Source organism: Ceratotherium simum, chromosome 14, assembly GCF_057802395.1.
Source record: "Ceratotherium simum simum isolate JZ-2026a chromosome 14, ASM5780239v1, whole genome shotgun sequence".
Lineage (NCBI taxonomy): Eukaryota > Metazoa > Chordata > Mammalia > Perissodactyla > Rhinocerotidae > Ceratotherium > Ceratotherium simum.
Genome location: NC_141913.1, coordinates 3,894,317 through 3,906,971, shown reverse-complemented (window position 1 = coordinate 3,906,971; position 12,655 = coordinate 3,894,317). Strand labels below are relative to the sequence as shown.

The 12,655-nt window shown below is 35.9% G+C and overlaps 1 protein-coding gene across 5 annotated transcripts in view; it reads left to right on the top strand.

The window, feature by feature from the left end:
• Positions 1-12,655, top strand: part of PPP4R1 (protein phosphatase 4 regulatory subunit 1) — a 65,371-nt gene that overhangs the window by 13,754 nt on the left and 38,962 nt on the right. For 3 of the 5 annotated variants that reach the window (XM_087438913.1, XM_087438908.1, XM_087438910.1), the window contains 2 exons: positions 5,514-5,649; positions 6,810-6,916. In XM_087438913.1, coding sequence (XP_087295039.1) covers positions 5,514-5,649; positions 6,810-6,916 — 243 coding nt within the window. The remainder of the gene's footprint in view (positions 1-5,513; positions 5,650-6,809; positions 6,917-12,655) is intronic. The other 2 variants (XM_087438911.1, XM_087438912.1) reach the window with 1 other exon arrangement.

Here is a 12,655-nt window from a genome sequence, read left to right as displayed (position 1 = left end):
ACTGCAGCAGGGAGCCTTGAGATAGTTTAGAGATATGGGTGGTGGAAGATTGTGAAAGGGAAAGCGTATATCCAACCCCCCAGGCACATTTTGGTGATAGAGCGGTCCTGGAAGTTGGGGTCTGGAATATCTCTACACATTATCCATCTGATATATTCCCAGGAAAATCTTCATGTACCTCATGGAGTTTGAATACCCCAGTTTGCTCTAAGCAAAAGATACCAGCCTCTGAATTAGGATATTGGGAACTGAGAGATGGGAATACAGAATACTTTATAAACGTAGAATTTGTAGTTCTTAGCAACTGATTAGATACGGGGGCAAGAAAGTTACAGTTAAAAAATAACTGAAGACCTCATGTTTGGGAACTCAAGGTGACCGGGGAGAATGATGGTAATTGGAAAGTCATGAGGAAGGGCTGATTTCTATAAGATTAATTTGGACAGGTTATTTTTCAGAACAAATGTGACATTCAGGTGGAGATTCTATGAAGTACCTGCAAATATGGATCTGAGGATTAGGGCAGGAGAATTTTGGGGGTCATCTACATTGTAAGTGATAGTTGAAGCTGTGAATTATCAAGGGGAGGATAGTATGTGTGTGTAAAATGGATGAGGACAAAAAGAGGGAAACTACCTACATAAAAGGGTCAGAAAGAAGTAAAGAGGAATAGTCCGGAAAGGTAGAAAAATACTCAGGATTGTGTACTTCCAGAGAACCCAAGAAAAGAGTATTTAAGAGGTGGGTGTTGGGATAGGGGGAGTCAGCCTTGTCAAATGCTGTAGAGAAGTAGGACAGTAGGTCTAAGAAGGGCCCTCAAAAATGGCAAATTTTTGCTCATCTTTGAGAAGAGTCACAAGAGTGAAAGAGAAATAGGACAGATTAAATTTGTCTTGATGAGGAGGTGAAGGCTGCAGAGGGAACCATACCTTTAAGAAGTTTGCTGAAAAAGTCATTTTGGAGAATAGCAAGCCTAAGTTCTAGACTCAGTGTGTCAGGAAAAAACCCATGCTGTCAGAATTGCCCTTAATTACCTTTGTATTGCTCATCAAGTATGGGATGCATGGCCGTATTTACAAGTCTAACAGCCATATTTTCCCTGTGCCATTGTAACATTGTTTCTGTAGTTGAGTCTTAGATGAGGTGGTTGATGTTTAAAGGCCATGTTGTTGGAAAATTATATCTTTAGATAGTGGGAATGAGATGCTCCATTTTGAGATGTATGTGAGAACAGCTGAAACACTTATATATCTCCTTCTCTTGCTCTTAAGCATATATATGGTCAAGGAGCGGAATGGTGGTCAGGTGCGCTGCTCAAACTGTTCTCTCCCTTGCTTTTGTTCTCATGGTTGCTGGCACTTTATACCCTGACTTGGCAACTATAGAGTGCACCAAATGCATGTATGATAGTAAGGTAGGAATGAAGGTGATTTCTTTTTGAGGGTTGTTTTGGGGACTTATAATACAATAAAGATTTGGAACATCTTCTGAGAGAATTGTAAGATTTAAGACTAGTACAGTAGTCCCCCTTATCCACGGTTTCACTTTCCACAGTTTCAGTTACCCATGGTCTGCTGGGTCCGAAAATATTAAATGGAAAATTCCAGAAATAAATAATTCATAAGTTTTAAATTGGGCACTGTCCTGAGTAACATGTTGAAATCTTGCACTGTCCAGCTCCTTCCTGCCCAGGACATGAATCACCCCTTTGCCCAGTATATCCACGCTGTATATGCCACCTGCCTGTTAGTCACTTAGGAGTCATTAGGTTATCAGATGACTGTCGCAGTATCACAGTGCTTGTGTTCAAGTACCCCTTAGTTTACTTAATAGTGGTCCCAAAGCACGAGCGTAGTGATGCTGGCAATTCGAATGCGCGAAAGAGAAGTTATTGTTGTTAATCTCTTACTGTGCCTAATTTATAAATTAAACTTAATCATAGGTATGTATGTATAGGAAGAACATAGTTTATGTAGGGTTTGGTTCTGTCCGAGGTTTCAGGCATCCGCTGGGGGTCTTGGAGCGTAACCCCAACGCATGACGGGGACTACTGTAGATTCAAAATTCTTAGTGAGTGAGCATGCAGTTAGCATGCATTTGTAGTGTATCTGAGCATTGTTATGGAGGAATAGAAAAGAGGCTTACTTATGGTATTGATGCGGGTAGAACTAGAATTGTCTCCATTGGATTAGAATTTTATATTCTTGAGGGCACTGGGCCTCCTATGTGCTCCTTCCCTCCTTTGCTCTTCCACAACTAAGAGTGTAGGGTGGTTGGAAGAGGAGTGACATGAGGCCTGGGGTTCTCCTAGAATGCTGCATAAAGACAGAGAGGTCTTTAGGTTGGAAAAGACATCATGATCTTTCCTTCTTTCTTAATTTTTAAAAAATAAATGATGGTTTTAATTAATAATTGATCATTTTAATCAAATTTTATTATAGCACAGTTGAATAAGTATATACACTGCCTGGAATTGTCTATTGCTCAAAGGAAATAATTGTTGAATTTAACTAAGTTGTTGCTTAGAAAATCTCAAATGCCATTTCTAATTACAGGGTGGTAATGTGGTTTCTCTAGCCAGGTAAGAGGATTTTGCAAAATATAATAATGTTACTCTTTGAAATTTAGAAGGCTAAGTTGATTTCGTTCTGTTCCATTCCCCTACTCCTGCCTTTTTTCTGTATGAACCCTGTGCCCCACTTGTAGTAAATTACTTGTAATTTTCTAAACATGACATGGGTTTTCCTGGACTCCCTATCTTTGGATTTCTCTGCTTAGAATGCCCTCTTCCGGCCCTCTGTCCTGCTTGGCAGACTCTAGTGTGTCTTCCAAGAATTGGTTTGACTTCTTTTACTCACCAGGGCAGACTTATAATAGTTAACAACGTACAATAGTTAACAGCATATTTTGTATGTATATACTCTTATACAATGTATCTTTTCTTAGTAAAGTATATATATGTCTATATATATGCACACACATATATACATATATATGTACATATATACTTACATGCATACACTTTTTGTCCAGTTTTTGTATCTGTGTTCCTTGTTGAGTGCCTGGCACTTACAGTATATATGCTGTCCTACTTACTGGTTGAATGAAATGAATGAAAACATTTAAAAACACATGGAGGGCCGGCCCTGTGGCTTGGTGGTTAAGTGCGCGCGCTGCGATGCTGGTGGCCCGGGTTCGGATCCCGGGTGCGCATCGAGGCACCACTTCTCCGTTCATCCTGAGGCCGAGTCCCACATACAACAACTAGAAGGATGTGCAGCTACGACACACAACTATCCACTGGGGCTTTGGGAAAATAAAATAAATAAAATCTTTAAAAACACATGGAAACCACATTGAGATTCTCTGTATCCAGAAAAAAACCAAAAAGCAGAGTGGGAAGGAACATTTACTTATTTGCCTGACACCATATTAGATATTTCATACACATTATCTTTGTATGTGTGTCTTAAAAGTCTTGACAACAAGCAAGTATTTTATAGATGAGGAAACAGACCCAAAATAGGTACTTGAGTAAGTTCACACAGGTAGTTTAGAAGTAGCAGAACATGAGATTTGAACCCAGATCTGTCTTACGTTAAAGAGCCTCTGCCCTTTTCACACCACTTTTGCTATGACTACATTGTGATTAAATTAATTGGCAACCATGATTGATTGAGTGGTGACAACAGCTGAAGCAAAATATGATTTTGTTACCCTCCAGGAGTATGTTTCTCAAATATGGTTGTTCAGCAATCTGCATTTGAATTAATGGGGGTATTTATTAAAAATGAATGCTCCTGGGCCTCACTTCAAATCTACATAATCAGTATCTGGGTATGAGATCTGGGAATCTGCATTTTAGAGGTAAGCGCTCCAAGTTTGTCTTAAACATAGCGATGTTTGACAGTCACCACCCTAGGAGTCTTCCCCACTGCCCCTGACTTTCAGTGGACCAGAATCAATATTATTAATGTCTATCTTTAAGATTAACAAGTGTGAGGCTGATGAAACAGTTGGGTCATAGTCGTAGAATTCTAGAGCCTGCATAAAGACGGTACCCTTGAGGTCGTGCTAGCTCTACGGTCTTATGTTACAAAGGAGAGAACTGAGACCAAATGAGAGTATCTGAATGGTTTTTGCAACTCTGATTCGTAATAAATAAGGTACTTTGCTGTGAATTGTAGATCAGAATAACCTGTATAAAATGTCTGTACTGTGTAAGTAATTATTTTCATGTTAGATGTTATTTTTAATCCAGTTTGGCAATCTCTGCCTTTTAATTGGGGTATTTAGACCATTTGCACTTAATGTGATTATTGATATGGTTGAGTTCAAATCTCTCATCTTGCTGTTTCTCATCTATTTGTCCTAGCTCTTCCTTCTTCCTTTCATGCTGTTTTTCTGCCTTGTTTTGGATTGAGTATTTTTTATGATTCCACTTTATGGCCTTTATTGGCTTACTAGGTATATGTCTTTAGTGGGTTTTTGATGTTTAGTGGTTGCTGTCGAGTTTATAATTAGTATATGTCTTTTAACTTATTACAGTCTACCTTCAAGTAATAGATATCTCTTCACATACCATGTAAGAGCTTTAGGATGGTATACTTCGTCCTTTTCCTGCCTTTGTACTACTGTATTCGTACATTTCACTTCTGTATATGATATAAACCCCACAGTCCATTTTTTTCTCTTTATTTTGCAGTACGTATTTTTGCTTTAAACAGTCAATTATCTTTTAAAGAGATTTTTTAAATAAGAAAGGGCTTTTGTATTTACCCACATAATTACCATTTCTGATGCTCTTCATTCTTTTTGTAGATCCAGATTTCCATCTGGTATAATTTTCTTTTTCTTGAAGGACTTCCTTTAATATTTCTCTTAGTGCAGATCTTCTGGTGATGATATCTGTCAGCTTTTGTATGTCTGAAAAAGTCTTTATTTCACCTTTATATTTGAAAGATACAAGTTTCAAAGCTATCGAAAGACTTGTGTTGCCTGGGTATAGAGCTGTAGGTTGACGTGTTACCTTTCAGTACTTGAAAGATGTTGGTCTGCTCTTGTCTGGCTTGTATTGTTTCTGATGAGAAGTCTGTTGTAATTCTTATCTTTGTTCTTCTGTATATAATGTGAGTTTTTCTCTGACTGCATTGCAGTATTAACCATATCAGTGTTTGACATTTTATTTATTTACAAGTAGTTAGTGTTCTGATTGAACGTGTAAGTTCTCAGGTCTCTGTGGTCCCTCATTTCTGATCCCTCTGTTCTGTGATCACCCCATACTGAGTTTCTACAGCCCCTGTGCTTCTAGAAACAATTAGAACATATCTGTAGTAAAAGGAGAGAAAGCATCCTTCATTTATTCATAGTTTCTAAATTGATTCTAAGATTCTCTTGTGATTCTTTGTACCACTCCAGAAACAAGGGCAGTTTTACTTACGCTACTTCAGACAGGCAAGGGGTACTTTTTAGTTTCAAAGTGTTGTAAGGAGTATTTCTGATGTCTCTGATAGTTGGTGTGGATGACTACAGCTCAGAGTCTGATGTGATTATTATACCTTCAGCCCTGGACTTTGTCTCACAAGATGAAATGTTGACGCCACTGGGGAGATTGGACAAGTATGCTGCAAGTGAGAACGTATTTAACAGGTATGTGCATATTCTTTTCATTAAAGTGGAAGTATGGTTTTTATTACATTAATTTCAGTAGGGAAAATAAAATTATCCGGTTTAAAGTTGGTATTATTAACATGTACAGCCTGAGTCACCAAGTTTAATTAATAATCACAGCCATGGCCTCTTTAATAGTTGTTTATTCCTTGATCCTAGTAAGCATATAACACTCTTTCTTTGCTTTTTGGCAAAAAAAAAAAAAAACCAGCACTTGTTTGCTATTAGGCATAATTTTGATATTTGTATAAAGTGATTACTGAGGAGTATATTATTCTTTCAACAGATGATGTTGTATACCTACTGTGTGCCAGGTGATGTTCAAGGGGATTGGGACACGGCAGTGACCAAGAGCTAACACTCTTCCTAATGCGTTGTTTCTCCAACTTTGGTCCCCAGTCCACCTGTATCAGACTTTTCTGGGAAATCTAAGTCTTTGCTTAAATTTTTTGAGTATAGGTTTGTAAAACTCATTTAGTAAAAATATGTAAAGATAATGTTTCATATAATGAAGAATGAGTATATTTTCCCATTATTATGATAATTGAAGATAACTGAAATGACCTTAGAAATTTGTCAAATCAGTTAGATAAAAATGAGAAGTATTTTGGTAAATGTTCAGTCTCATCTTGTTAAAATAAGACCCATACTAGCATTTGTCACTTAGGAAATTAGGGACTTAATATGTGTTATAACAAATATAAAAAAATTTTCTTTAAAACTATATGGATTCTGCCTTTTGACATTCTAAATACAGGCACACCTCGGAGATATCGTGGGTTCGGTTCCAGACCACTGCAGTAAAGTGAATATCACCATAAAGAGAGTCACACGAATTTTTTGGTTTCCCAGTGTATATAAAAGTTATATTTACACCAGACTGTAGTCTCCTAAGTGTGCAATAGCATTATGTCTAAAATAAACCAATGTACACACCTTAATTAAAAAACACTTGGTTGCTAAAAAATGCTAACCGTCGTCTGAGCCTTCAACAAGTCGTAGTCTTTTTGCTGGTGGAGGGTGTTATAAAAAATCAAATTATTTGGGAAGTGCAATAAAGCAAAGCACAATAAAACTAGGTATGCCTGTATTAACTATTGACGCCACTGAACGCTATATAATTTTCTTTTTCTGCGTAGACAAATGGTGGCCCGGAGTTTGCTGGATACATTGAGGGAAGTCTGTGATGATGAAAGAGATTGTATTGCTGTTTTGGAAAGAATTAGCAGATTGGCTGATGATTCAGGTATATGTTTATGCAGAGAACAGTTTCCTTTACCAAATTTGTGTTTCTAAAAACTAATGAAAAACTTAGTGTGTTATGAGATTTCTTTAAAAGATTTCCTAATTATCAAACCCATCAGTAACAAGAAAATAAAAATCTGTTACTAAGATCCAAAATTTTATAGTAGGCCCATTTAGTTTAATTTGGGGAATTTCTCATCAGAAAAATCTAAGAACATTGTTTTGCATCATGTACCTTAATATTTTAGAATTAATAAAAACTTTAAAAAATAATTTTGAATAAATTAAAAGGGATTGGAGTGAGCTGTAGATTTTTTTAGGCAAATATAAAATGCTTTCTTTCTGTTTGCTTTCTCTCTTGCAAAAAAATGTTAATCACCGCCTGTAAGACTAAAGCTGTTTGTCTCCAAAGTGAAGATAGAAGGGTCTGCTTAAGGGAGAGGTCAACTTGATTTGAGGCTTAGAATATAATTATATTAAGTTTTTAAAAAATGCATTTTATTGTGGTAAAATCTGCATAGCATAAAATTTACCATTTTAACCTAATATTAAGTTTTAAGCATATTTTTATATTTGATTTTAGAAACATTCAAAAGTAAAGTTTTTTTTCTTAAACCCATTATCTCTTTATTAATATGTTATTTTTCAATTTCTAAGAAACTTTTTGGCAAGTCAACAAGCCTGATTTTTAAATTTTTAGATGAGCTCATCTTTTAGTAAGCAATTCATTTTTATGGGAATATGTTTACTCTTTACATAAGCCTTAAATATTTTTAATTTTTTTATAGGGTGGAAAAACATTTATAAGCTTACTAATAATCTGTCTCATTATGATGTTCTCTGTACGTAATTGCTCATGTATATGCTTGTTCCAGAATACTTTTAGGAGAGTCTCATCAATTATATTTTTTAACTTATAATTTATTTTTTGACTTGGCAGAGATATAACAGTTTAACTTAAATTTTTGGCACTGTTGACTCCCATTGTGGTTATTCCTTTCTTAGTCAAGACATAGATACTCTTTAAGGAGGAATTTATTTTCTCTTAACTGTTTATCAACTATAGTGCTGGTTTTTATAAATATGTATATGTATATATATATTTTAAAAATATGTCCTCACCTTGTTGAGTTCATGATAAATATCTCTGTTGACATTTACACTTTCCATTCATTCAGTAAATGTAAAACAGTGCATACTCTATGCCAGGTTCCAGATTGAAAGCTAGAGTGTTACTGAGATGAATAAGAATTCCTGTCATCAGATTAACAGTTTAATGAATGCACCCTACATATAAACAGTAAATTAAAATGGGGTGGATTGGGGCTGTCTTCAGAAAGTTTGTGACATTTAAGTTGGGTTTGATAGAGTGATAAGGTACAAAGAGGGAAAGAGCATACTCTGGAGAGGAAAAGACAGGTTTAGAGGCTGGAGGAATTGAAGATAGTGGCCCATTTGGTCAACAGAGAGTTTACTTACTGAGTCTACAGTTTAGAAAAATGAGGCTGTTAAACAAGGTAGTTGAGGACTAGATAGTAAAGGTTTATACTGTGCCATGCTAGAGAGTTTGCATTTTTTGTCATTTAGAACAATAGCAGTATGAATTGACTTGCTAAAAAAGATGGGTGGCAGGAAGACCAGTTGGGAGACTCTACTAATTGTTGTTTGAGAGAAGTTGAAGTGCTAGGGAGGGATTTCAGGGCTACTGTGATGGTTGAAGGGAATGAAGGAAGAGGGAGTTGACCCTGAGGTTTCTAACTTGGTAGGCTGGGTGGGTTGCGATGTTCAAGTAAGATAAAGACTATTGAAAAATATGCAACTCCAAAGTTAATGCATATAATCTATCCTCCTAAACAAATAAGGAGCTTAGAATTTTTAAATCTTTCTTCTGCCTTATCTTTATCAACTTTTACCTTGATTTTTTTATTTCTCTAAATTTATCTTTTACATTTTTATGATTTTATGTAGTAAATGCTTGTTTAGATTTACTGCTAAATTTACTAAGTTTTTTTCCCCTCATCAAGTACATCTTTGATTCTTTTCTGGTTCAATTTCCTCTTTCTGAAAGGATATGTATTGATGAGGTCTGGCAGTGACATATCCTTTTTCCTTTGTCTGAAAAGGACATTTCACCATTATTCTTAAATGATCATTTGGCTAAATGTAAAAATCTAGTTGATAGTTTAATATTATTCTATTCTCATCTTACTGTTGTTACTGTTGAGAAGTCTACTAGTCTCATTTAGTCTTTGTAGGAATCTGTTTTTTCTTCCTGCTTTTAAGACTTCTTTTCCTTGACATTCTGCAGTTTCACTGTCATGTGTTTAGGTACAGATTTATTTTTATTTGTTTTACTAAGGACTTTGCCCTACTTCTTGACTTTGATGATTCTTGTCTTTCCATCAGATATGGGAAATTTTCAACCTTTAACATTTTGAATGTTGCCTCTCCTCCATCTCAAACTCCTTTTTTTTAAGTTTATTTTTTGTTTGAGTAGATTTTTTGTATGTGGTTCAGAATATAAGACTCTTGTTAGATAAATGTATTTTCCATGGCTCTTAACCTGTTCTAACTTTCTACTCCTTTAACTCCCATCTTCATTTTGGTAATTTCTCTCAGCGAAGTATTTGCTACCAAATTCTAACCTGCCATCATTTGACTGTTGACTGTTTCATTGCCGTTAACTCCATTTTTATTTTCAGGAGTCTTTAAGTGCTTTGTTTTCAGATCCTCTTGTTTTTCTTTCCCTATTATCATGTTTCTTTTCAGTATATTTCCTTTTATTGTATCTTTAAAATAGAATGTTTAAAATGATCATGACCTAGGGCTGGCCCCGTGGCATAGCAGTTAAGTGCATGCGCTCCGCTGCTGGTGGCTCCGGTTCGGGATCCCGGGTGCACACCAACGTACTGCTTGTCAGGCCATGCTGTGGCGGCATCCCACATAAAGTGGAGGAAGATGGGCACGGATGTTAGCTCAGGGCCAGTCTTCCTCAGCAAAAAGAGGAGGATTGGCATGGATGTTAGCTCAGGGCTGATCATCCTCAAAAAAATAAATAAATAAATAAAATAAAATAAAATGATCGTGACCTCTAAAGATTGTTCATGGTAGCTGAAGTTCTTGGTGTCATAATCCCGTTAATCGCGTCTTAATCTTTTTACTCCTGAAGGATCATTTCTTGTCTTTTTTTTTTTTTATAGTTTTGGATTGTGAGCTCATCTTTAGTGGGTCTTCATAGGCATTTGGTGTTTGGCTCAGCCTTCATTGTGGGAATGGGAGTGACCCCCAAGTGGTTTTGAGTTGTTTTCCCAGGCTCAGGGTTGTTAGCAACTAGGAGTAAATCCTTGTGCGTGTGTTTTTGTAATTGTTTTAGGGGAGAGGATGGAAGAGGGAGGCAGTTTTCAAACTATTCCTGGTTGTGTAAATTTGGAATCCAAACCAGTTACAAGTATATTCTCAGGGTTTCAGAAATAACATACTTGAAGCAAATTTTTTTTCTTTTCTTTTAATATGGAATATAACACCATACAAAAAGTATATGAACTATAAATGTACAGCTCCGTGAAGTATCACAAAATGAAGGCCCATGTAATTAGTACTCAGATCAAGAAATAGAACTAGCATCCCAGAAACCATCTCAGTGCACCTCCTAATTTCTGTCCTTCTTCCCCAAAGGTAATCAACATTTTGACCACTAAATGTATAGTTTGCCTGTCTGAACCTTATATGGAATCATATTGAATATATTATTTTGTGTCTCGCTTGTTTATACTTCTGAAGCTCATCATGTCATTGCATGTAACTGTATTTATACATTTTTTAAATTGTTATTCAGTGATTACTGTGTGAATATACTGCAATGCTGTATGAATACACTGCAATTTATTTATCCGTTATTCTGTTAGGAGACATATGGATTGCTTCTAGCTTTAGGTTGTTAATGCTGCTGTGAGCCAAGGAGTCACATGGAGCTCATGTGCATACATTTCTGTTGGTATATACTTAGAATTGGAGTTATTAGGTCATAGGGTATGCATATATTCATCTTTGATATGCCGTAGAGTTTTTTAAAGTGGTATAGCAGTTTGTAGTCCCACCAGCAGTGTATGAGTGTTCCTGTTGTTTCACATCTTCACCAACACTTGTTTATTTTAAATTTTAGTTTAAATTTATATCTCATTGTAGTTTTAATTTACATTTCCTCAGTAACCAGTAAAGCTGAGCACTTGGTTACATGCTTATTGGCTATTTGCGCATCTTCTTTTTTTATGTTATTTTATTTATTTTTTGGTGAGGAAGATTAGCCCTGAGCTAACATCCATTGCCAATCCACCTCTTTTTGCTGAGCAAGATTGGCCCTGAGCTAACATCCCTGCCCATCTTCCTCTACCTTGTATGTGGGACGCCGCCATGACATGGCTTGATAAGTGGTGCATAGGTCCATGCACCCAGGATCCAAACCTGCGAACCGCGGGCTGCTGAAGCCGAACGCACAAACTTAACCATTATGCCACTGGGCTGGCCCTCTGCATCTTCTTTATTGAAATATCCGTTCAAGTCTCTTCCCCTTTTTTTAAATTGACAGTCTTTTTATTACAGATTTGCAGGAATTCTTTATTCTGGTTATGAGCCCTGTGTCATTTGTGTGTATTATAGGTATCCTTTTCACTCTGACTTGTCTTTTTACTCTCTTAGTGGTGCCTGTTACAGAAGAGAAGTGTTCTTTTCTTTTAAGGGTAGTACTATTTGTGTCCCGTTTAAGAAAATATTCCTTACCTCAAAGTCATGAATATTTTCTCCTGTTATCTAATCTAGAAGCTTTATTGTTTTTGCCTTTGACATGTAAATCTGCATTCTACCTGGAATTTATTCTTGTGTATGATGTGAAGTAGGGGACAAGTTTCATTTTGTTTTTCTTTTTGTTAATATGGGTATCCAGTTGACACAGCATCATTTATTGAGAAGGCTATCTTTCCCTTCCACCTTTTTATAAATCAGTTGTCTGTATATGCATAAGTCCATTTCTGGACTCTGTTTTGTTCCATTGGTCTCTTTGCCTAATCAGGGTTTTGAAGAAAGAAAAGTTACTGATTTCATTCTTAACTAAAACTGTAACTTATGTCCTTCTTTTGCTTCAAAAAGATAGGTAAGTATCAGGTCAATGTAAGCAAATTCAGAGTCAGAGAGAAAAAGTAAAGGCTTATATGTCTACTTTTTTTTTTTAACTAAGTTTTTATTTTTCAAAACAGAAGCATTCTATTTTATTCAGATACTGACTTCAAATGGCACAGCCGTGTAATAGAAATTCCAAATATTGGTTTGTTGATAAGATTCTTAGCTTTGTAAAATGCCAGTACATTTTCTACTGATAGTTTAATTTCTATTTGTTGAAATCTGACATTCCTCTGGACACATTCATGCATATTTACCTTAAGGTAACTTTAATTTCATCATTAATAGGTGCCAAGTTCTAATTAGGTCTGATGTGATGACTTGTATTGATAATCCCTCAGGTCTGTATGTGTTTCAATCACTTACATTTCTCCTATGAATTGCTTATTTGTATCCTTATTTTCTTTGTTGTATTCATTTGAACAGTGAGTTCTTTGTGTATTTAGTTATTAATACTTTGTTATACATGTATTTTCTCCCAGGCTGTTGTGCCTTTTAACTGAGTGTGGTATCTGTTGTCTATATTGAAGTCTTTACAAAGTGAAATTAACTGGTCTTTTAGTTGGTT